At 34.9% G+C, this 26388-nt stretch overlaps 3 protein-coding genes across 14 annotated transcripts in view; 1 reads left to right on the top strand and 2 right to left on the bottom strand.

Annotated features, from left to right (window-relative positions):
* Vrp1 (Verprolin 1) overlaps window positions 1–12302 on the bottom strand; it is a 74106-nt gene extending 61804 nt beyond the window's left edge. For all 8 annotated transcript variants that reach the window (XM_017624156.1, XM_017624187.1, XM_017624177.1 and 5 more), the window contains exon 1: window positions 11630–12302. The gene's annotated coding sequence lies outside the window, so the exon portion shown is untranslated. The remainder of the gene's footprint in view (window positions 1–11629) is intronic.
* Window positions 12303–13439: 1137 nt separating this feature from the next.
* mei-S332 (meiotic from via Salaria 332) lies at window positions 13440–15414 on the top strand. Of its 5 annotated transcripts, none has more exons than XM_017624251.1 (5): window positions 13440–13543; window positions 13610–14522; window positions 14578–14814; window positions 14905–14985; window positions 15040–15414. In XM_017624251.1, exons 2-5 carry the CDS (start codon window positions 13754–13756, stop codon window positions 15288–15290), a joined length of 1338 nt encoding a protein of 445 aa, XP_017479740.1. In that variant the 5' UTR covers window positions 13440–13543; window positions 13610–13753; the 3' UTR covers window positions 15291–15414. The 5 variants fall into 5 exon arrangements, with proteins under 5 accessions (XP_017479740.1, XP_017479769.1, XP_017479751.1 ...); XM_017624280.1 differs by having other exon boundaries at window positions 13449–13543; window positions 13594–14522; window positions 14914–14985; window positions 15052–15414; XM_017624262.1 differs by having other exon boundaries at window positions 13449–13543; window positions 13594–14522; window positions 14914–14985.
* Window positions 15415–17430: 2016 nt separating this feature from the next.
* On the bottom strand, window positions 17431–20853 carry LOC108369141 (Golgi matrix protein 130 kD). The gene is made up of 5 exons (XM_017624143.1): window positions 20645–20853; window positions 19604–20512; window positions 19305–19541; window positions 18684–19235; window positions 17431–18624 (listed from the first exon to the last, which is right to left on the bottom strand). Exons 1-5 carry the CDS (start codon window positions 20702–20704, stop codon window positions 17689–17691), a joined length of 2694 nt encoding a protein of 897 aa, XP_017479632.1. The 5' UTR covers window positions 20705–20853; the 3' UTR covers window positions 17431–17688.
* Between the last annotated feature and the right edge of the window lie 5535 nt (window positions 20854–26388).

Genomic DNA, 26388 nt, shown 5'->3' with positions numbered 1-26388 from the left:
GGTTTATATAACAACAAAAAACATAAAAATATAATTCCTAAACTTTGTGCAAAACTCGCGAAAATTCAGCAAATTTTCATTCAAATTTTCAACCCTTTAATCAGGTTTTTTAGAATGTTTTTGAGTATGCAGATTTGTAGCCCAATAAATTTTATTATAACAAAGTGCAAGTGTTAAGTAGCTAGGAATTACCGTTCATTTTTGGCAATTTTTTTCACGCAGTCTCTTCCAACAAACATTTTTTTACCTCCCTTTTATTAGCTCGGGATGTAACTATGTAATATTGATGCACCTAAAAGATTCTCAAGTTACGTACAGTACGAATGGAAATTATAATAGCGAGGTTTTAGTTTTTTAAACTATAATTTTATTCGAAAATACTTTATATGGGAAAAATTCAAAACACCTTCAACAAAAAAAAATTCTCAAAAATCAACACGATTTTTGACTTACTCCGAACTTGCATTTTTCTTACTGGAATTTAATGGGCTGCAAAACTGCATACTCAAAAAAATCTGATCTGATTAAAAAGTTGAAAATTTTGATGAAAATTTGCTGAATTTTCGCGAGTTTTGCACAAAGTTTAGGAATTATATTAAATAAATTTGCTGTGCCAATGCTTTGTTCCGGCAGTGTATGTACATTTCATAGAAAATTGTAAAAATATATGAGCCTGCTAGCGTCACCCACTAAACCCATACCATATGCTATATATTATGGTATACCATGTTTACCATAAAACAGACATAATCCCAAGAAGTGACATAACCCCAAGTAAAAAAATTGGCTTTCTGTCACTGTATAAGGAGTGCCATAATTCCAAATTTTAAAATTGGAGTTATGCCGCTTCGGGTTAAGTCATGGTACCGTGTGAAAATGATTCGAAGTTACTACTTGGTGAATATTCATAGGCGAACTGCATAGGCGAAATGTGAACGAGTTCACTCGAAATGAAAATTCATGATAAGGCTGAATATAACAATATTGTGAATATTATAAAGGGCAGCAGTCTACTGGATATCCCATCGGATATCCGAATCCGGTTCTTATTTTTTACATGGTATACGGAATTCGGTTATCCGGAAAAATTATAAAAATTCAACAAACTTAAATAATGGGATCTCCTAGTTATTAACCGACTTCAAAAAAGGAGGAGGGTTAACAATTTAGCGGAGTATTTTTTTTTGTCCAGAAAGTAATTTGATTTCTATGATTTTATCAGTTTTTACTATTCTTCATTTTTTTTTTTATAAAAGTCCAGCGGCATATAAATAAACTGTGCAAACTTTATAGAAATAATTTAAAAATTCTGCAAAGTTTTGCAAAATTTCCATTTTTTCCATCACAATTTTTTAAAAAAATATGCAGGTTTGTAGCCCATTAAATTGTAGTATAATGAAGTCCAAGTTTCCAGCTACTAAAAAATCCCGTTTATTTTTGGCAATTTTTTTTTTGCTGGCAGTGTTTTCCATACAAAAGAAAATTGTCGAACACACTTTGTATCGAAAAAAAGCCAAACACCTTCAACAAAAAAAAAAATAGGCTTAGTAAGCCGGTACAACCACAACAGCAGTACGATGCTTTCGTTGCTGATATTGTTGTTGTTGTTGCAGCGGCTACAACAGCCCCGCGGATGCTAAGGATCGCTTTGACAGAATCGCAAAGAATGTTGAGTCAATCCCAAGACGTGGCATTCACAAGATGGTGGATCCAAGGATCTTCACTACAGCAGCAATTCCCCACAAATAGGTAGGGAGTGTTTGTATCCACCCTTAAGTTCTTGCGAAATTGTGCTGAGGATATATGTATGTACATATGTATATATAACCTTATTCGTGAGAGTCGGAAGAAAATTAGCTCCGAAAGAAATGCACACGGGAAAGCTCGATTTCACTCTGAGTCCAGACGGTTTTGAGATGCAACGAGGTGCACTGATGTGTTGAATGGGGGATTAGTTCCGAGTTTCCATCCTCGTTTGAAGGGAAGTAATTTATGCTGCAGTTACACATGCGCATACATATACTATTGACTGAACATGCCTTCCTAATCATCATTAAACCTTTCTAGATTCATTTTATTTATTACCCGCATTTAAATTTAATTATATGTATGTATATGTAAATATGAAATAAATTAGCAACCACTATTACGCATTTGCTAGTAAATTTGTCACAAATAAAATTCTATCGTTTAGTAAGTAATTTGAGTAAATGTTCAATATAAGTGCACAACAACAACCGACCGAACACTTGCCCACCCGCCCGCTGTTAATAAACCGCAACTTATTCAATGCGGGGGTTTAGTTTCCTGTGTTATTTTTATTTACATGTTAAATGTGCACAACACGACAAGAGTGCAAGAGCACAGCAAGGGATATTAAAATTACTTTACAGCAAAACAGAACTCAGATGCAGATGAACAGATATGTAGATAGATATACATACATAGCTGCAGATGAGAGAAATGATGATGTGATCATAAACAGACATTGTTCGGTACATACGTAAATACATACACTCTAGATATGCGATCGCGGATATTTTTATTTATTGAAATTGTGTGCATTCAACGTTTTTCCGCAAGCATTTAAATTAAATATGAAAATGCAAATTAGTGCATTATTTTTTGTACAAGAAGTTTTAGTAATGTGTGTTTAAGATTGCGTTTAAATATTATTGGTTAGTTGCCTACCTATGTACAGTTGAGCTTTAATCCGCAATACTAGTAAATTATTATTATTATTATTACTATTATGTTTCTTTATTTAGCATTAACTGTTTCACGTTTCAGGTACATTTTTACATAATATATAGTTTCAATACTATCTTTTAGACTTACTTGTGCGTTAAAATGTGATTTCTTTAATGTAATCTACATATGGGCGATTTCACCAACACGGTTGGGATGTTTGTACAGAAAAAATGTTCTTTCTTGTTTAAATTTAAGTATAAAGTACTCAACAATTGCACATTTTGATAAAGCTACACCTAAGTAATTGACTATTATATTAGTTATTACAAAATACGAAAAAAAAATTCCAGCTTACTTTTATATGGAAAAAATCTGAGTTATTTTTTTTTTGTCACGGTTGGGACAAAAAAGAACATGATTTTTGGAGCAGATATACTTTACGGAAACTCTTGCGATGTTATTTCACTTTTCTGTGTGAACTTGATATCTTGCAATAAACAAAGAACTACGAATACAAACAAAGCAAAAACTACAACAAAAATTATGCCTTTATTTAAAAAAAATCCGAAATTCCTCTGTTACGGGTGGGGCAGGAGCTTTTAGTGTGGTCCATATTAAATACTAGTTATTAAAAAATATACTTAAGAAGCCAAGTAGGTAGTAGTTATCTTAGGATAGTGCCTTTTATATAGAAGAAAATGTCTAGCACCATCAGCCAAAAAATTATTAAAAATCAACGCGATTTCCTGCGTCTTGAAATTTTAACTTTTACCTACCTAAATCTAATGGGCTATAAAACTGCATACCTAGAATTTTTCGAAAAATTCTGAACAAAAAGTTTAAACTTTGTGGGTGTAATTGTTAGTTTGTTGAATCTTTATAACTTTTGTTCGAAGTTTGAAATGTGGATCTATATGGTTCTGGTTATGTAATGTGCTAGACTTTTATAAAAAAAAACTATAAACATTAAATATCTAAACAAAGGAAAAAACCAAAACTGGCCAAAAAGTAACTTAAATTGGGTGTGGATCAGTCCGCGCTTCACCCTCCTCCCCTGCATCCACCTCATCAAACAAATAAAGTCATCAGTCCTGTAAACCTACCTCTGGCAACTGTCCCATCCGTAGCTGTAACGGGTGGGACATGTTTCACTATCGAATTATTCTTATCTAACTATGTGGAAACGAATGAATTTCTAACATTATGTAACAAACAAGAAACACAACTTCAACTTCTGTAATTAAATATAACAACTTTTAGTTTTTTTTTTGTCACAGGTGGGACAAAAGTTAAATAGATAAAACACTCACAGAATTAATATGTAACACAATTTTAATAAAAGCAGATGAGTTCTACTATATATTTTTCTTTTCAAACACTTGAATTATGAATCGCCAATTATTTGACAGCACTTTCAATGCAAACCCAGTTTAAATTCACTCAAAAAATTAACTTGGAACTTGATTTCAAAACGTTATTTTTGCACTGAAGTTCAGTTTCCCATTTCACCTGCCATATGTAAATTAAAATATTTGGTGCCTTATTAGATTTACAAAGATTAATTTTAAAATAATTCTTAGTTCGTAGGGTTTTACATCCCCTACGTATACGAACAGATTCGTTAAGTACTTTGGTAATAAATTATACTTCATCTGGAAATAGCAACGACCTATGCCTATCTCGAAATTGTCTGTCTGCTCAAAGTTATTCGAAACAGTGATTCGTTATAAACTCTTTACTTTTGTTAAAAAAATAATTGAACCACACCACCATGGTTTTTGCTGATCGGTCAACTGTCACAAATTTAGCTTCTTTTTCAGAATTTTGTGTTTCTGTCTTCAATGCCGGTTTTCAGGTAGACACTATTTATACGGACTTTTCTAAAGCTTTTGATAAGGTGTCACACTCAATATTGCTACACAATGAGGAGTGCTTTAGTTTCCCTTCTAAATTTCTAACATGGTTAAAGTCTTATCTTACACATAGGACTCTGACCTTAGCAATTTATTATTTTTCTTGTTTATAAATGATATTAGCTCCTCTTTTAAATATTACAGATTCTTATTGTATGCCGATGACATAAAATCATTTCGTAGAATAACGTTTGCATCCGATGCTCTCTACCTTCAGCAAGATTTAGATCGTGTTTTAAGTTGGTGTTCTTTGAATGCTAAGGTGCGATTTAACGTGGCAACGCTTTTTCTACGCATTTTGCAGTCAAAATGTAAAATCGAAAGTCTACTTTCCCGTGTAAATAGGCAGGTATCCTTTTTGCAGGTTTGGATAAATCACTTTCGGAAATACAGATTGCAAGGTGTAACTGCAACCGAAATTACGCAATTCGCTTTCGAGAAATAGTTTCAACTTGCTCGTGCTGTAGTAGCAATCTTCATTTTTGCTGCAAGTGCTGCAAACCAATCGAGTGTAGCCCTGTGACATGATTTTTGGCGAATTTGTATAAAATTATAAAAATGTTGCACCAGATATAAAAAGAATACTTGTAATTAACTATCCTGTTATGAACTAATTAAATATTAAAGCATTTAACCTTTTGTGTGTGTTTTTTTGCGCAAAAATAATTTTGGTAACATAGTTGAAAGTGGACTTGCCTGCAGTACACGGTGACTGCAGCAGACAAAAAGTGGTATCGGAAAGTTTGATTTTCGGAAATAAAAACTGCATTCGAAAACCAATTTACATGTAAGACCGTGTCAGACGTGGCAATATTTCCAACTTTTCAATGCAATTCTCTGTAAAATTGAGAAAGAGAAATTTTATTTCGATGTGTGAACAGCAAGAAAGACCTTTCTGTCACATTGCAAATATGAGTTTCAGAAATAAAGTTGCAAGATGCGGCTGCAAGTGAGTGAGCGCAATTCGGTTTCGTAAATATATTTCAACTTGCTCGTGCTGCACTGGCAATCTGCGATTCGCCTTTCGGAAATAAAACAAAAAAAAACGTTCAAAAGACACTTAACATGCAAAGGTGTGACTGCTCATGCAATTGCTAACTGAAATTTTTTAATTTGACTGCCTTTTCGAAATATAACGCATTGCCACGTCTGCCAGGCTCTTAACTGCTACTGCAATCTCTTTTGGAAATTCTTAAGTTTGACAGACTTTTGAAAAGGACTTTCACTTGCCACGAATAACAGCTACTTTAAAAAGTTCTTTAAGGTGACCTTATATAAATCTCGAAATGTTCTTGCCTCTAATTACCATCTTTTAAACCATCAGCTGTTAACGAATTTGTTGACCTTGGTGTCGTGTTTGACTCGAATTTTTAGTTTGTAAATCATAATTGTCAGGTACTTTCAAAAGTTTTTAGTAACCTAGCATTTGCTCGAAGATATGTATGCCAGCGATTTTAAGGACCCTTATACATACTCGAAAAGCATTGTATAATTCGTTGGTTCGATCTAAACTTGAGTATGCCTCTATTATATTGGAGCCATATTTATAATTATCACGCTTGCTATCGTTAGACAATAGAAGGTATACTCATTTACTATTATTTGCCTTCCATCTTATCTATGGCCTCATTGACTGCCAATCTCTTCCTAAGCATGTAACTTTTAATATACCTCTCAGGACTCGCTTTCATATATCCTTTTATTTACCGGGCGTTAAGGCTAATATCTCATTTTTTGCGCCTATCTTTCGAGGATTTGCGCAATATTACATCTCAAAGAGTTTAGATATAGATTTTTCATTTTCTAGAACTTTTATTAAGTTATCTCTCGAAACTTATTTTTCATAAAGGTTCACTAGTCATTTTGTGATACTTTTAGCCTAATTTCTAATCTGTAAGATTGTAGATTAATTGTAGACTGATTATATATGAATAATAATAATAATAAATTACAAAAAGGAGAACATTCATAACTGTTCTTTGGGTAATATTTAGCCATGAAATTTTTGCTTTCTGTTTTTCTTCTCACTGCATCCTAAGAATACTATGGTCGAACAATGCTCGAAATTACGGCACCAGGGCTCGAATCGTCACATCCGTTCACGGATCGAAAACGATACAAAAGAGAATTACGTGATACGTCGGGCAGTATAAGCTGAATGGGACAAAGAGTACGTTCACGTATGTCATAATCCGAAAAATGTGTTTTTACGTGACGAGTGGTACGCTACCGTATGTGACGATTCGAGCCCAGTTATAGACACTTTTTTAAGCATTCTTTGGATATATCAATTTTTTTTTTTAACATTTTGAAATAATTTGTTTTTTGTTATTTTTTGGCCTTTTGGCGAATCCTACTGAAAGAAGTCTGATGAGGAAATGTGGTGATTTCCGAAATAGCTATCACTTCTACCATTTTTTCAAATTATTGTTGCTTTTCCACAATAAATTTTCATTTAAAAAATGGCCTCGAGCTCATTATAAAATTGTTGAATATAATTGTTAAAAGGCCAAAAAATAACAAAAAACAAATAACTTAAGGACGAGCACACCTAAAAGTTAAGCATTCTAAAAATAGAATTATTAGCACAAACCAACAAAACCAACAACCACATGATCAAGTGAATTGCAGCGGAATAGCTGCGCTTGATTGTGTTGGCATAACAAAAATGAAAATAGTGGAAATAAGCAAACGATAATTTACAAGGCGTCTTAGCACGGTGCATAGGCAACTGGCTGAGTCAGTGGGATCGTCGGTTCGAATCCTACTGAAAGAAGTCTGATGAGGAAATGTGGTGATTTCCGAAATAGCTATCACTTCTACCATTTTTTCAAATTATTGTTGCTTTTCCACAATAAATTTTCATTTAAAAAATGGCCTCGAGCTCATTATAAAATTGTTGAATATAATTGTTAAAAGGCCAAAAAATAACAAAAAACAAATAACTTAAGGACGAGCACACCTAAAAGTTAAGCATTCTAAAAATAGAATTATTAGCACAAACCAACAAAACCAACAACCACATGATCAAGTGAATTGCAGCGGAATAGCTGCGCTTGATTGTGTTGGCATAACAAAAATGAAAAATAGTGGAAATAAGCAAACGATAATTTACAAGGCGTCTTAGCACGGTGCATAGGCAACTGGCTGAGTCAGTGGGATCGTCGGTTCGAATCCTACTGAAAGAAGTCTGATGAGGAAATGTGGTGATTTCCGAAATAGCTATCACTTCTACCATTTTTTCAAATTATTGTTGCTTTTCCACAATAAATTTTCATTTAAAAAATGGCCTCGAGCTCATTATAAAATTGTTGAATATACATTTTGAAATAAGATATATCTTATTATATAGTTATATAGATATATCTAATTATATAGTTTAATCCCGATATGAATCTCCGGTCGTGTACAATAACAGGTTTGTTCCACACGAGACCGCCGAATCCCGCGGGTGCCCGTAACAGCCCAGAAAGCGTTCTTCACGCTATAAAAATGTGTAATAAAGAGCGATTACGTTCCACTTTTGGATCGTAAATGTCTTCTTCGAAACAGCCCGGACTTTTTTTCCCGGGCACAAATGTGCAAGTTCAAACTTGCCAAAACAGCTGTTGTTTGTTTACATCCGAAATCAAATTTTATAAAACACAAACTTCGAAAATACTACTAGAATTTCAGAAAATGTGGATATTTGCTCATTTTATTCGCCACATAAGATAAATGCACATAAAATCTTTGTTGCAGCTGCTCGCAGGAAAGTAAGAGTTTGTTTTTTGCCTTCCTCACGCTCTGGGCACTTTTTGTACGTTTTGAAACATTTTTGACTCTTATGAGAGAGTAACTTATTATTACACTCTAATTACGGAAACAGCCCGGAAAGCTTGTGGAACAAAGCTAACGTGTCATCAGCGAATTGGAAAATTTTTACTCCCTGTAGTATATCTTCCATATAATAGGTTTGTTCCACTAGCTACTTGTAGAAAACCTCGAGCGTTCCCACGACAGTCGGGTCCATGATAAAAACATAGTAAGGTTAAACCGTTCTCTCAATTCGTCGGCCATGATTTTTTTTTTGAAGTTTGCCAACATTTTAAAAACATATAAAATTGAGAGTAAAAAAAAGGAATTGTTCCATGGTGGAATAATAACAAGGTGTTGTCAGTTACTTAACCTCACTTTTTCGGCAGGTCTATTCCGGTCACGCATGTTAAAGTAGTAGAAAAGGTATTAATTATTTATTACTTTTAATCCGTTGGTGCATATTTTCAATTTAAATGTTTCAAATTAAATGTAGAAAAATGTATAATTACAGGCTTATAAGCCTGAATATAAGTTTGTATCGGCAGCTCCGTACAGCTTGGACATATTGTAACTTTAAAAAAGTAAAGGCGGTAAAATAAGGCAATTTACTATAAGACTGTAAATGATTTTTTAAATAGATTGAAATACATAAATATCGATAATATAAGCGAATTTCTAATTTAGCCATGCAGCCACTCTATTCTAGTGTATCAGTAGTTCATTTGGCTCAATATTATGACAATGCAGCAGGAGTTATTTAATATAAAAAACCGCCTTTCCATACGATTTTTGTGTACGTCTTTTTCCATTGATAACCACGATATCTTTTATTTTTTTTACATTTTGAGGACAAAAATTATACAAATCCATCAATTTTAAATATTAATATCGTTCTGAAAACACCAAGTTCTTTAAAAATCGCGATAAAACGAATTACTAAAATGGAACATTTTGGATACTATTTCCCAACGAATAGTAGTATAAAAATTAAGATCGGTAGCACTGAAAAAAAGCATGCCGACTTTGTCAAAATTACAACAAACACGTCGCTACTGACAACACCTTGTTATTATTCCACCATGGAATTGTTCAAAGTTGTTGTTGTTTGAGATAGAAAATGAGAATGTTTGTGTGTAAAATTTTAAAATTAAATTTCTTGCAAACGCCAAGAATTTGAAGAATTCCTCTCAACGGTTCTACCTTCCTATTTTTTTATCATGGTCGGGTCTACGTAACCGGAACGACCCAGATTTAGATTTGGCTAAGGACTGTCTCTCCAGCAACACTTTTCAAAAACTCTTTGGTGAATTTGTATGCTGCTACAACAAAACAACAACAAAAACTCGAGCAAAGTTCAAAAAAAACTTACTTTTGGAACGAACGCGTGTGTAACTCGAAGTGACTTCGAGTAGCTTGTGGAACAAACGTAATTTATGTATATTAGAAAGAGTAAAGTACCAAGCACTGCGCCGTGGGGTACACATTACAGTATTGATTGAGGGCTCGAGACGTTTTCAGAGAATTTGGTGCACTGTCAAATGTTGTTTAAGTAACTCTTTAACCACTGATTTTCAAAAATCTTCAATTCCATACCGCTCCATTTTTTTCTAATAGAATATCGCTATCTATTGTTTAGAAAGTTCGCTTGAAGTCCAAAAATGCAGCATCTATACAATTTCCTAAGTTTATTTCTAATTTCCAATCTAAGTTACTAGATTTATCGTCGAAACGCAGCTGTGACGTTGTCGGAATTCCGATTGGTTGGCACCTTTTGCAGTGTCAAAATAATATTAGTTAGAGAGTATAGCTTGATAGCCCTATGATACATAAATATACCAAAATATTTGTATTTCTACATTTCGCCAGTGATATTGCAAAACGTCGATGGTAGACGGTAGATGGTCTGCAATACATGTGCCAATCGTTACACTTTGGATGATTAAAATGAACGATGACTTAACAGAAGCGTTCAGATACAGGTGACAGATCATTTAAGCCCCCCGATGTATGTACACACATACATACATGTATGTAAATACCTATGTACATATTAGGCACATGCCATAAAATAGAAGCGAACAATGTAGCATCGAACCATACCTTAAAGTATATCTTATCGTCAAAAAGTAGGTTTAGCAAAAATATAGATAATGCATAGTGACGCTTATAAGATAAGAAAAAAGCACAACAGAATGAATAGCGAAAAATAAAACTAAAGCTTATACAAAAAAGTTTTTTATATTATCTATTAAATACCTGCAAAAAGGTACATCTTTTTCCGACAAAACCTCGGAAAACTTCAAGTGACTCATCGCCAACTGCAAATCCTGGGCATCCAAAGATTTATGTACTTATGCAAGTTTATAGGTATCACTTTATACAATATAGACACATGCATTATTATGTATCTGCATGGGGTTTCTTTGTTTCCAACTTCTTTGAACGACATTGAACTCATACCAGTACTTGCATATGTACATACATATGTATGTAGCAATTTAACTACAAACAACATACAAGCTTTTAAGACTTTTTTGTCGAGCAAAGTGCTGCATGCACTTAAAATGCTAAAGAGAAAGGACATTTTTTTAAAAGAAATGCACAACAAAATTGCTACTGTACAAATAAAGTTTGCTTGTATGAATGTAGGAAAGTGCTGAAAAGCATAAAACAAAGCTTCCCCAATATTGTGTATGTACTTATTTAAGTACTATTTACAATCATTGCTAGCATTTTGGTACTGCGCATCATACGCTTCATTGGCGTCTTTGCTGCCTCATAAGTATGATACATATGTATGTATCATACACGCAATTGTATGTAAACAACCCACCTCCTGCGCAACCACCATCTAACTTTTCAACATGTGGAGGGTGGCCTGCTCTAGCTGGCGACAATGTACTCTTTCTGGGTTACGCGACTGTAGATGTCAACGAGCTCCCGCTAATAGGATTAGTCATAAGGAAGTAATTGCGCAAACAAAAGTTTTAAAACTATTTTTTGTGTGAATGCGCGCACAAATCAAAGTACTAAGACTAAATCAGTGCATTTGAAAAAGAAAAACGTATCAAGGCTGTTTCAGTACTCCAAGAGTTAATCATGTTTAGTACGGAAGATAATACTGACATTTTAATGGTGTGCCGACTAATTCCTGGAGTACGGGAACAGCCTAGAGTACAGAATAACCAATTACCTGGAAGAGGCTAGTGTACAGAATAACCAATTACCTGGAAGCAAGGATATGGGTATGTCGCCTTCCTGTTATTAGCGCGTCCGCACGTAGCAAAATTGTATCGGGTTTTTTAGCGACCTTTTGCACTTAGCACGCGCTGATCACGAGTAAAACGCTTATTTTATTTATTTCACTCCAACACTTTGGATTTTTTTTGACACGCAGTACGCACTGTACAACTTAGCACATACATATGAAAATATGTAATAAATTTTTTTGTATATTTTGGTCCGATTTGATTACTCGTCGTCACGAAACGTCATCATATGCGAAGATTTCTTTTTTCTCTCGTACAAATGCATCAATTTTTCACGGGAACATTCAAGAGATTTGGTACAACAAGCTTAATAATGTATGTGCTACTTTTGTATTGCAAAATATGTTATTTGTTGAAATCTTAAACGCATTCGCCCATTTTTATCATGATTTCGCCTACTTCTTTTTTCCTACTGACGAGTCAACTCGTTTTTGCATATCTCTGGCTACCACCTTTTGATCACACAACTGTGCTTTTTTCCATCGCTTTCATTTTTGTGTTTTATTGCTATGCGACACCTGTTTTTGTTTGCTCAAAAAACACTTTATAATCAGGAATTAATTATTTTTGAAACGGGTACTTATTAAAAAGTTAACTTATTCCACACAGCACGAACCTTCCGTTGGCGAAATAACGATTAAAACACAGAAAGAGTTAACTGTCAAATTTGATGTGAAGGAGAATAACAAAAAATGGATGCCAATTAATTGCAAAAGTTTTGTAATTTTGCATTTTGTCAGAGAACGTAAACTGTAACAAAGAACGTAAATCTATAACAAAGAACGTAAATCTATAACAAAGAACCAAAGAACGTAAATGTATAAGAAGCGACAACTCGTTACTTTGAAAATGGGCCGCGACGCTTTGGACCGTATCTGAGAGGTTGAGATGAGTAGTTCGTCTCCCTTTTGCCTGCCCGCAGCAGATTTTTGATTTTCGCCTCAGAGAACGTTTATGGCTTCCCATTTAAAGAACTAAGGACTTGAATTCAATTAAAGTTGACGCGTGTGGAAGCAAATAGAAAACGCAAAAGAGAATGCGAAATCTGAAAGGGGACTTAAGTACCAACTTAAAATTTAATTCTATTCATAGTCGCATTTCAGACTTCTACTAAGTAGTTTCGACTTAGTTTACGATATAGCAAAACGAGTGTGAAAATGTATCGATTTTTCTTTACGATATTTTGGAAAAATTACATTTTTATTAAATAATGTCAAGTTTGATCATCCGTTTATGTAATTTTTATTTTCATTGCATGATTATGCAAAAGAATAAAGTATAATTTTCTTGTTAATTGTGTGAAATAGCCAGAACAACCGCAGTGATGTGAAGTCGATGTTTATCGAAAGCACGCTGTGAAACATACAAATAGTAGATATCTAAATGTTATGCAGAAATTTACTTTAAAAGAACTAGCGTGAAACTGACTTATTATTTGAGAATTTATATAAATTATTCCAATTATAAAATTGTGATGTAGCTTTATTCGAATTGTAATACGCATTTAATTTCATCTTCCGATTAAAACGGATCGATCTTTGTAAATTTTCATGGGAGATTATTCAATATTATCAAAATCACCCTCTACCAACTTAATTTTTACATATTTCGTCTGTTTTCCCTTAATTTGACAAAATACTTCTTCTTAGTTAAGTTTTGTTTTCAACGTGCAAGAACAAAGAACGTAATGGATTTACGTTCTTTGTTATAGATTTACGTTCTTTGAATGATTAATGATTGAATCATTCAATAAACAGTCCTTCAAGCTTTTACCCTCAATGCAACCCTGTGGTTGTCTTTATCTTGTTTTCAATCATTTGAAAATTTATTTGAGGCGGACGCTCGACGATTTACATTTTTTTCAGCCCAATTGTAAGTAAATATGATAATTTGTGTGTTGATACATTAAAATTATTATTTAGGCTTTTCTCCCTTCAGCTATAAAAGGTGCGCAGTCATTTGAGTATATAATAAAAGAGCGTATGTAAATTCAGGTTGGCGTTTGCGGTTTTCGTTAAGGGCGCCAAGTAAACGGCATTTATTTAAAAACTCTCATCTTGGCAAAAGCAATTTTCGCAAGATATGGGCGACTACAAGCTATTAAATAAAGAAATAATAGATGCTAATCGAGAATTAAAACAAACTCTATCCGCATACCAAACAGAGTTGGTGAAAATGCGCGGCGAATTGATGGAACAGCGTCGCGTTCAAGTTGAGGCAGAACGTGATTACCGCGACAGTTTGCTTTCATTTTGGTCACAAAATTTTCTTTCGTTTGCACGTAAGATCGACGAAAACGTTAATGTATTGGAGCTACTGGGCCATGACAAATCTGCACAGAGCTTGAATTCTCATGTCGGCATCCGCGGACAAAGTAATAGCACACGTCGTAGAAGCACACAACTTGTTTCAGACTTTCGACGCTCAAGTGCAGTATGCCGCCAACGAAGTGTAGTACATATGTCGCCAACACGCCGCCAACGCGAAGACAATGCAATTGAAGAGGAACATGAGACGGGCCCTGTGGTTGGAGACGAAAATCTAAGCGGAAGTGACATGGATTTGGATAACTCATTAAATGTTATTGACGTCGATAACGACGAGACTTTTGAAAATGCACAGTTGCGATGCATTCGAGAAGGCAATGAGGAAGAGGAAAAAGAAACGGATGAAGGTGAAGAGCACAATGAGACTTATGAGGAGTCCAACAGACAACCAATAAGAGATGTAACAAATTTGAATGTGGAGCACAGAGATCCCAAAGCGTGCGTTGCAACTAGGCACGGTAAAGGGCAACGTCTACGGAATGACAGTGAAAACTCAATAGAGCTTGCGCGTAATATTGAACAAGGTTAGTAAATTGTATATGAATCTAATGTTCATGTGATTATTTTGTATTATTTTAGATGACAGACAACAATCGGCGAGTCATTTGAGTGAGGGTGATGTAGAAGATGACTTGACCAATATACTGCATTGTACTTTACATGTGTCACGTAGCGCAAACGATTTGCGCGAATTAACTAATAGTAATGGGCAAACAATTAATCCATTCCAAAATGAGAACTTAAACCGATATCTTAGGGTTAGAGTGCAACGGCTACACGAGCCCCAAAAAAATGATGTTCACTTTGCTAATGAAGGTAAAAGTGCTCATATGAAAACACATATACATACATATACTTATATGTACATATTTCGATTTTAAATGTAAAACACATATTTTTTACAAGCCCTTATAGAAAATGTAATAAGACCAGAAGAAGAGCCCTCGAGCGTAGATGTAAGAAAATACTATGGTGAACAGGAACATGGTATGAAGACATATAACAATACAATTTTGTAATAGAATTTTTATTTATCAACAGATCCCCTCTTAGGTATAACTACATTGTCACTGGGGGATTTCCAGGAGTTATGCTCTAGTACACCTTGCCACAAAAGAGCCCAAGCGGATTCAGAAAACAGAAGTAATGAAAATTCTGAATTATACTCCTTTAGCTCAACTTGCCAAACGATGCGTCCATCGCGCAGATGTGCGCCAAAAGCCTTGGCAGAACCAAGTTTAAAAGAAAAGCTTCGCAGTGACAGTGGAAAAAGAAGACCAAAAAAACGTTGAACATTTTATTTCGTAGATAGTGCACTTCATCATCAGCATAGTTAATAGTTTTAATTCATTTGTACTATTTGCACATTTTGTTTATTTATGTATGTAATAATAATTAAACAAGTAATTTTTAGCAAAAAAACCGACTTCAATTCTCATATAAAAAAATATATACAGTATTGGGCATATCTATAGCACCCCCCTTTCAAAGCGATATTGTTTGCCACTTATGTTTAGTTATTTGTTTTTAAGAATTTTCAATTAAAATACAGTTCATTCTCTAACAAAATCCATATAAACCCATGTTTTAAACTTTTCAAAAGACCGCAAAAAAGCGCAACAAACTCCCTTAAATTTGAAACTTTTTTCTCAGAAGCTCTAGAATTTTTTTGAGTACACAGTTTTATAGCGCATTCAATTTTAGTCCAATAATGTGCAAGTTTCACGTCGCTAAAGATTACCGTTGATTTTTTTTAATTTTTTTTGTCTAATTTGCTTCCATATAACGACCAAGGCGAATTTATAGTTATAAGTTGGTGTTGTTTAATCAGCCGTGAGTAGCGTTTGATTGTCAAAATTTTATATTTTGCTAGTGAGTGAGTGAAAACGTGAGAGTGTTCGCATNTGCTTCCATATAACGACCAAGGCGAATTTATATAAGGTGGTGTTGTTTAATCAGCCGTGAGTAGCGTTTGATTGTCAAAATTTTATATTTTGCTAGTGAGTGAGTGAAAACGTGAGAGTGTTCGCATTTTCTGTCGCTCTTTTTAATTCGGAGAAGAATTGCTGAAATTTGACAATGACCCGCTGAAAGCAATAACAAAATACAAGTAATTGTTGTATTTGTTGAATTGATACCACCTTATATGAATTCGCCTTGATAACGACTAAACACAATTTATTTTTATATGGCAGAAACCCACAACATCCTCGGCGAAAAAAATTCTAAAAAATCAACGGTAATTTTTAGCCACTTGAAACTGGCACATTATTAGACTAAAATTGAATGGGCTATAAAACTGTATTCAAAAAAATTCTACCGCTTCTGAGAAGAAAGTTTGAAATTTGGGAGAAAATTTGTTGCACCTTTTTGCGGTCTTTTAAAAAGTTTTAAACTTGAGTTTATGTGAGTTTTGTGAGAGAATGAATTGTATTTTAATTGAAAATTCTTAAAAATAAATAAATAAACATGAGTGGCAAACAATATCACTTTGAAATGGGGGTGCTATTGTATTGGCCAATACTGTATATATATATTTAATGATCCAATAATCGGATCTAAACCAGATTAGTATCGGACCACCTCTGAGACACTACCTTTCCAAAGCGAATAGAATTATCGAAATCGATTGGATTGGCAAAAAAATGGTTTAAGTCTTAAATGACGGGACTTGTTCAGGAGCATTTCAGCATTAGTTGGGAACCAGTTCCGAGTTAGGTGGGGTTCAGTTCGGGACTAGTTGGGGAGCTTAGTTTGGGACCCGTTCGGGACTTTATACAAAATTTTTTCGCACTCATAATTGGCTTAAAAAAAATAAGTCTCAAAATAAAAGTGTTTGAAGACTTAATAATGTTTATCTCAATGATAATTATTATGAAAATACTTCTATTATACTTATACTATAAATAACAAGACGATTACTATGACAAGTCTTCAAATAAAAGTCTTTGAAGACTTAAAAATATTTATCTCACTGATAATTATTATGAAAAGACTTCTATTATACTTATAAGTCTTAAAATAATAGTTATATGTGAAAATTTTAACCTTTCGTCCCCTGGTGAAATTTATAAGTAGAAGATAAGGCCAGAAATGGATTCCTCATACTAAACAACCCTTTATGGCATGATATTAAACAAAATTAAGCCACTGCCTATTTGAACCTATTTCCGCAATTTGGCGAACTCCAAACCTATGGTTTCTTCGGAAAATTTGCTCAGAATTACTCGTACATCTTAAGGTTAGAGTGCAACGGCTACACGAGCGGCTACACTGGCTTGGTCATGTGATACGATTGGACGGAAACGTTCCATCTCTTGTATGGCCGCACACGATACATTTGCTCTCTACACCAACAAAATTTGATCGGCTCTAATTTTTAACAAACAAAAGACTTTCGTTACGGCACAAAAATGATAAAATGTAATGCAATTATTTTATTTAAAATTTATTTCAACATTGTAACTAACTGTAAAAAGTTGAAATCGTTCAATTTTTTTAGATCGCTCCAAGGCATATTAATATACATAGCATAACAAAGCGTTACATAAAAGCTCAATAAGTCGGCTAACATACAAAATAATACAAGTAACATATATCCTTACATATTTGCCACTCCTCAGCATGCACATACATATGTAGACATATAGAAACAAATGCGCATACCTGCTAGCTATAATCAAGAGTTCTCTAGACAACTTCAATTTTGCCAAGACAACATTTCAGATGATCCGCGGTTTGTGTCGCAGCAACATCAGGAATGTGTTGTGTATTCTCATTTATTTCTGAAATGATATCCTGAATTTTCGAGAGTATCTGCCGCGATTCGGACGCAGTCAGTTTCTCATTGGCTTGCGCCTCAGCAGGGTTGCATAGCTCCTGTTGTTGTGTTTGCTGCTCCTCAAGCGCTTCGCTGGCTTCGGCAATCAATGGTGTTGTGGCCACACCCTCAGCATCTTTAGCCGCGTTGGCATTGCTATCCACTGCAATCGCATTAAAATGCTCCGTTATTGGCATGCGCTGTGGCAGATCGGCACTAAGACTGCTCACTAGGTTATTCAGCAAAGCGATTCTTTCGCGCAATTGCTCACGTTCGCGCTGTAACAACTGCATTTGTGCAGCCTTCTCGTATTCACGCTGTTTCAGCATGCGCCGTTGTGTCTGATACAGCGTAATATATTCGCCAATGGTCTCAGTTTCACCTTGCAGCTGCAGCACTAAATGCTCCAAGCGTTGCTTCTCATCGGTCAGATCGGCCACTTGTGACATAAGGCGCGTAAAACGTTTCTCCAATTTCCCAACCGCTTCATCGGTAGGCAGATGTGGAGTGCTTGTATTGCTGCTGCTGTTGGAAAACTTTTTTACATGCTTTGGTTCATGCTGGTGCTGATGATGTTGGGTGTATTCGTGATCATCTCTATGTTCATGAGCGCGACTTTGTCCGTGTGCATGATCATGGTAATGTTCGTGTTCATGTTCGCCATCACACCCGTTGTGTTTATTTTCTTTTGTTTCATTATCACTGTCAAAATGATCGCCGTGCTCGTGTCGATGCTCGTGTATATGGTCCTCCTTATTGAATTCTTCAAGGTGATAACCTGCTGATGCTAAATCCTCGCTGCCAGTCTAAAAACCAATAGTTCAATATTATAAAATATTTTAAGCATATATGTAATCAATCATACCCTATGATTGAGATAGTATTCAAGTTGTTTCTGCAACTCTACCGCTTGATTGGTTAGCTCCATATTTTCGTGTGAAAGTCGTATCATTTCCTCATCCTTAAATTTGAAACGCTCATCTATACTACGTAATTGTTCCTCCATTTCAGTATAGTTTGCGCGCATTTCGCGATTGGCATGCTCTTCCGCGTCCAATTTGTTCACTAAATCTGCTTTGTCATTTGTCAATTGTACAAAACGAAGCTCCAACTCGTCCAGTTGCTTCTTTAATTCGACGTTTTGGGTAAGTGCACGCGAAGCGGCAATTTTATCGGATTCCATTGTGGCTAGCAACTTTGTTTTGTCTGGCTGTTCGGCAGCATAATTGTGCATATACTCTTCCATTTCTTCCAATTTTCTTTGTTTCTCCTGCAATTCACCGTTTAGCTTTTCTAGACGATCTTCTTGTGACTTAATTTTTAGTTGGAATTCATGTCGTTCCAATTCAAAATCATTTATTTGTTCCTTTAATTTTTCTACTTCTCCGTTGCGCTTCTCAGTGCTTTGGTTGGTTGCCTACCAGTTTATAAAAGTTTTTTTTTTTTTTTAAATTTACACTGCATAATATGCAACATTCCAACTCACCTGTTCTTTCTCTTTTTTCAGCTGATCCTGCCGACTCAGGTTCTTCTGTATATCCTTCTCAAGTGCACTTATGTGATCAACCAGTTGGCGTTCGCGTTCCTGCTGTTTCGTGTACTCATCCATTAATTCTGTATTCTTTTCACTTAAGGTACTTATCTCTGCATTCAGATGTTGCACGTAGCTTTGGTACTGATTGTTCGCTTGTTCTTTGTCATACGCCAATTGTTGCACCATAGCCTGTAAGAAATGCGTAATCATAATAATGTAAACATCTTCAAATACTTCTACATCTAACTTACTTGTAAGTCTCTAATCTGTTGCTCGTACATAAATTGCGTCTGCGTCAAGGTCTCTATACGATTGTCGTCTTGGTTAATATTCGCTTCATCCGACAACTGACGTATGCGCAGCTGCGCCATTTCCAATTCATTTGACTTTTCTTTGAACTGATGTTCAACATCGGTAGCACGTTGCTGCATTACATCTAACAGCCTTTTCAGTTCATCCAGATGAGCCGATTGATCGTCTTGTTTTGCATTCGCTTGTGCCAATTTATTTTGCAACTCAGCGTTAGCAATACGTAATTGTTCCAAGTTTTGTTGCTGTGTTTGATAACGATTCAACACTTCGTCTTGGCGTCTTGTTATTGCATCCAGCTGTGTACGCAATTCTTCCGCTTCCAATTCTCGTTCACGGCAGAGGCAACGATATTTATTTAATTCTGTTGTCAGCGTAGCTTTCTCAGTTATAAGCACTTGAATTGCGTTGACATTTTGAGGCTGTACTGGATTAGCGGCTACTTCTTTAACCGCAGTAACAGCAGTTGACGCACCGTGCTGTGCAGCAAAGCTATCTAATATTGTTGTTGGCGTGCCTTGCGCCACTGGCGTTTGGAAGTAACTAGCGGCAGTGGGCGGTGCGGGTGAAGATACTGCTGGAACGGCAGTTACGACATTTTCATTTGCTATTGATGTTACTGCAATAGGTTCCCCTGAATTCTCTGCAGTAGCTATGTTGGCCACGGCAGATGCCACATTTGTGTTCACACTGTCGTGGCCGTTATTGGATAGATCACAATCTGAAGCTTCAGATATGTTGCTCGATATACTGCCTCCGGCAATACTACTTGCATGCGATTCTGTAGATGAAGCTGTTGCGACATTGGAAGCCACATTATCTACAGCGGCGCGTTTCTGATATTCCTTTAGCTATAAATAAAGTACATGTTTTACTCGGTTTTCTTCTCCAAGAGATCAGTAGAAAAAACTCCCACTTTCCACCCCTCATCAAAATTTTGCCATAACCAGACTGACTCTATGACGTGTCACTTATGTATTTACCTTTTTCCGTGCGGCAGCCAATTTTTGCGCCTTGCTCTCATTTGCTTCTTCTACTGGCATAGTTTATATTATAAAATAGTAAGCCTTTCTTTTTGAAACCGGCTCTTAAAATGTTACTTTTTAATGAAAAGGCGTAGAAACAATTGCAAAATAAAAATATTTCCGATATTTTGACAACTTTGAAATAATCCCCTAAAAAATTATTCACAATGGCTGTGTTGTCATACAACGGCGTATCGAAACAAGAGGTGTGTATAGTAACATTTCGAGTCTAAATTGCAGTGAGAGCGTATAATTGAGAAGAGAAAACTAGCAGAAAAAGTTATTGAACACAAAACTATTAAATACTTGCATGTGAACAGTTGTTGCACTGTTTTGACATTCCTGCTGTGAACATTTTATAATGAACTAATTATTTTTTAACTCTTTGCTTTACGCACAAGCATTTACACAGTCAAGTTTGTCATTAATATTTTGATTTCCACTCATTTTACTTTTGTTAATGGCAGCTTTTGACATTACATTTATTCTTCTCCTTCTTCAGCTCTATTTGTGCTACCTAACTTCTGCTAGTAAAAATTTCACTTGCAAGAATTTGCAGCTCTTCAGTGTTATTACGCTCTCCAAATTTTTTGGGTTATTATACACATTTCCAGTAAACATTTTCAGGCTTCAGTACAAATTAGTACTGACTATTTGTTATTATACACACCTAAGGTAACAGCCTCCCAAACTTGAAAGCCTGGCTTTGCCTTTCAATTAATTAATCAAATTCAATCCAATTAATTACCACAGCTCTTGAAACGAAACAGTGAACTTTTACCCAGAGGGCATTAATTTTACCAACTGCTTTTTTATATCTAGGAAAAAATTTAAATTGTCTGTTCGCTCTAGTTGCATCACTGTACTTGCCTGTCTATTGTGAACACTTTCTTGACCCTGGTTTTGCGTACTTCGCTTCATTTCCTGTGGTCATTTGACAGTTGAATACAGTTAATAGAAAATTTTAAAGTTATTAAATGCTCTGTGCTAAGCAATTAAAGGTGGGTCAATTGATAAAATTATTTAAATGTGCTTTGCATTCCGGGTAAAGGCTACTGCGTAAAATTTTTGTGTGAGTTTAAGCACCAAATACTTAAAAGAGAACATAGTGTTTAATAATACCTACATAGTACGTATGTATGTATAAGAAGTCTTCGTCGCCTCTATAAGGACATCCAGGTGCAGAATCGAGGTACGTGCTCACACTCACTAATACTTAACTTACTTTTACCACTATTTTGATTGTTGTTGTCGTAACCACTTGAATCTCTATAAAGATTTTTCACGAATCAGCTGCTGGAGTGACACTCCTTGGTCAGATGTGGATTTCGGCCGTTCCGGTTTCGTATCTATCTTTCAATTGCTTTTGCTTGCTTTAGTCATGAAAATGCTTATTTAGGAGCCAAGACTACCTGTTTTTACAAAAGTCAAATGACACTAATCACTTTCCTAAGCATGACTAGATGGAAAAGAGAGTCGGGAACGCCACACGGTACAAAGAATTGTAGGGCAATTTATCTAAACACGCAAATGCCTCGTAAGTGCGCAAACCTCGTAAATGAGCCGGTTTTCCATACAAAGTTAAGTAAGTTTATGAGGTTTACAAGGTTGTAAGGCATTTACGCGTTTAGATGAATTGCCCTACTATGTTGGGGGGGTGTAGGAGCCTACATACATGCACACAATGTGTTTACAGAAGTATATATGTACAAGTATCTAATCTCCTGGTCAAACTTAGAAAATTAGCCCTAGCAAGGAGTTGATCAAAACGGTACAAAATATAAATTTTAAAGAATGCACTTAAAATTACAAAACCCAGCGCACAAACGACGTTTAACAAATTATGAAATAGACATACGTAAAAAGTCTGAAGGCTACGCACAGTATATCTAACTCAGTAGAGTTAAATACATTCAGGATTTTTTTTCGTCCAAGATCAACGCAATCGAATAGCGACGAAGTTGGTTCCTGCTATCTCTGCATTAGCAAATTGGCAGTTCATGCTGTATAATAGAAGTCAGGTATATTCCGGAACTTGATTGCGTCAGGAAAGGGTTAAACGGCTAATCAAACCTAAATAAACTTTGCCTATACTCAGCGAACAAGCAACAAGAAATTTTCGATACTTGCAATGACGAACACATGACTTGCTACAGCGCACAGTGGTGCAAAACTGAAATTTACTCTTCGTAATTCCCTGGAGAGTTCATTTTTCAATAAATTTGATGCATGTATTTTTTTTTCAAAGCTTATTAAATTTTCAGGAAACCTGTTGAGCACGATTTTATAATTTTTATTTGAGAATATTACATTTTTTAGTGCAAAGCGCAGAAAAGGTAGCAATTTTGAAAATGGATTATCCTGGTACCAAATAGTACATAAAAAAAAAAACGGGAAAAATATTTATAGGGTTCCCCTAAAACGAAAAAAATCATAAAATTTTAAATGCTTTAAAAAAATTGCACCAAAATTATATTTGCAAGTTTCAAGTGGCTGAGAATTTGCGTGGTGAAAAAATGTCTAAAAACTCACAAATTTTTTCTAAAAACTCACAAAATTCTAATTTTGGTGAACTTATTTAACATTTCATATTTTTCTTATGACTTTTTCGATTGGGACAACCCACAGTATACAGTAAACCAACCATTGACAATATGCTTATTTGGAAATTAATACATGAAATATTGTGCATGTATAGGATTTGTTTGTCATTAACCCATAGGCAACGACTGGTGGAAAAGTACCCACAAATATTTGTTGATATATTTGATCAGCCAAATTCGTTAAAAAAAAATATTAATACAAAAATATTGTTAATCACTACATGGGAGGTGGGCGTGGTTATTAACAGATTTCGCCAAAATTTAATACCAACCTAAATTATACCAAAGGCAGCGTCGGCCCTGACTTTCGTTGAAATATCAAAATTTTTTACAAACAGTCACGGCTGAACCAATTCATCTCGTCATTCTGAATATTTCTATAAATATGTACATATGTATGCATGCATTTTATATAGTTGACAAACGGGTTCGCTTATCTGCATAAACCACCTTTATTTGCATTAACTCATGTATTTTCTCCTTGCAAATGAGAATAAACGGCTGGAGAAACACATACAAATTTCTTACATTTGCTCCAACGTGAAGATATAATTTTGTGTGCATGTCTCATTAAAGCTATGAAGGTCTCTGCTATAAGAGTTGTATATTTGAAAATGCGAGAGTTCTACTTTTAAGTAAGTACTTGTTCTATTCACTATTCACTGAAAGTTGTGTTCGGAACACGGTATGACTTATGTAGGAACTGCATCCGGTCATAATCACTTAAACTCCACGCGTGATTTGCTTGAAATTTTGTTTTTCTCGTTATTTTATTTTGGCTGCATTTCTTTATTAATTCTGAACGTTTGGAATAAACTTTTTTGTTTACTTATTCTTTAGAACGTTCGTGATGATATGTTAACGTATATTTCAATTGCATTCTGTTTATTCTGGTTGTGAAATGGGATTATCCGGAATGTATAAAGAAAACAGCCTTTATGTGACTTGAAAATATTTTTCACTATAAGAAAATATTGAAATTGGATTTCATTTGGGTTAACGAAAACGACAACTGTTAAAAAATATCAACCAATACATTCAAACAAATTGTCAAATAAGCATATTTATATTTTTTGTTTTGTGTATCTGGGTTACTGTATACTGTGGGAGAACCCTACAATTGTTTTCAACTAGCTTTTTAGCTTTAGGGCCGGTTACTCAATGTCTGGTTAACACTAATCTGCGGCTAAACATCGTTATCGACGTTACCGACTCCCTGTTATATGCATGGAGTCGAAGACGTCGGTAACGATGTTTAACCGCAGATTAGTGATAACCAGACATTGAGTAACCGGCCCTTAAACTGGCTACACACGACGAACATCTGCGCGCACATATGCGCCAACATGCTCGCTGTCGTTTGCTATAGACGACGAGCGGCTCATAAATGATTTTGTACTCAAAGCGTAAACATGGAAAGGAAAGACGCGGATGATGCAATTGCAATGCTTTTAACTTAACTTTTTTATGTATGTGTTACTTAAATTTATTTATATTTTACTTGTATGTACGTACATACATATACTTATAGTAATTTAGCCTCATTTATCAAAAATTCAATTAAATAACATGGCTTGGATGCATTTATCCGCCGATGTGCACACTTCAAGCATTAACACAAAATGAGGTTGTTGTTTTTGTTTCCAATGCGATGCTTGCAAACCACGCTACAAACGACGAGCATGCTCGCTGAAAATCAAAATTTTTTGATTTTTGGCGAGCATGCTCGCTAACCGCCCTACAAACGACGAACATGACCCGCAAGCCGCGCATGTGCGCGGATATGTTCGTCGTGTGTAGCCACTGTCAGGTTTTGTAATAAAACAGTCTTCTTGCTCCCACACATAAAATCGGCTCCTTTACTTGTGCAGAATGTTGCTTACTCTATAGTTTCTAGTGATATTAGTAGTAAAACCAAAAATTCTTCATATTAAATATTCGTTGGCGTCAACTTCGTGTGCGTAATTTTCAAGAACAAGTGTAGAATAGCGACCGTTTAGCTATAAAATAACCAAAAATGCCGATTGATAGAACTTTTTACGCTGATTTCAACGATACCAAATTTATTTGGTGCAGGTAAAAAAAGAAGATATAACAGGTTTATTTGCATTTTTTATTATCAATTGTTGACACCCAAAAGTAGATCATGATAAAATATGTATTATCGAATTAAAGATAATATATTGTACTTTCTAAATAATATAAAATTCTTTACCATTAATTATGCATTTTCTTTAAAAAAGGTTATTTCATGAAAAAATAATATTTGTTCGTTTTTTAGTGGTTTTGGTTTAAAAATACAAAAAGCTATAAATTATGTACATCAGCTGAAGAACAAATTAATTACCTTTATGGTGACGTCATTAGCTTTTTAATCGGTTATAAAGTTCATAAGATATTAATATTTAAAATATTTAGGGCCGGTTGTTCAATGCCTGATTTGCACAAATCAGAGGTAGAAGCTCCGGTTAAATACAACGACTGCTTTATCGATCACATGTTATAAGCATGGTGTCAAAAACGTCGATAATGATGTTTAACCGGTAAGTAGTGATAACCCGCACATTGAACAACCGGCCCTTAAAAACTGAACTTTAACCTTATAAATAAAACCTCTTAATTTTTTACTTGCGCCAAATCATTTGGCATGGTTGAAATGAGCATAAAAAGTTCTATTGATCTGCATTTTTCAGTTTGCATAGCTGAACGGTCGGTATTCTAGATTTGTTCCCGGAAATGAAGAATAACTTAAATCAAAAATGCATATTTTTATGTATTGTTTAGTATTTGCAATAAAACACCAAATATATTGCAAAGTCACATAGAATTAATTATACACATTTTACTTCTAATTGTATACTTTGCGCACTCTTTTAGTACCTTTCTACTACCGTTTTCGCAAAATGCGATCACATTCTTCCCTTTTCTCCTACTTCCAAAATACAAATCTAGATAGTGTCAAATTTTAGCTGTCACAAATTACACAACCTTGTATTATTGAATCATGATGTATTATTTATTATCTGGAACAGGAGAAACCGTTTTCTTCAAAGTTGCTACTTTTTCTGCACTTTTGCAATAAAAAACAAGCGGCTCGCT

Source organism: Rhagoletis zephyria, unplaced genomic scaffold (assembly GCF_001687245.7).
Source record: "Rhagoletis zephyria isolate East Lansing unplaced genomic scaffold, Rhagoletis_zephyria_1.1 Rzeph_scaffold_00057, whole genome shotgun sequence".
Lineage (NCBI taxonomy): Eukaryota > Metazoa > Arthropoda > Insecta > Diptera > Tephritidae > Rhagoletis > Rhagoletis zephyria.
The sequence above is the reverse complement of the archived record's forward strand: the minus strand, read 5'-3'. Positions and strand labels throughout refer to the sequence as shown.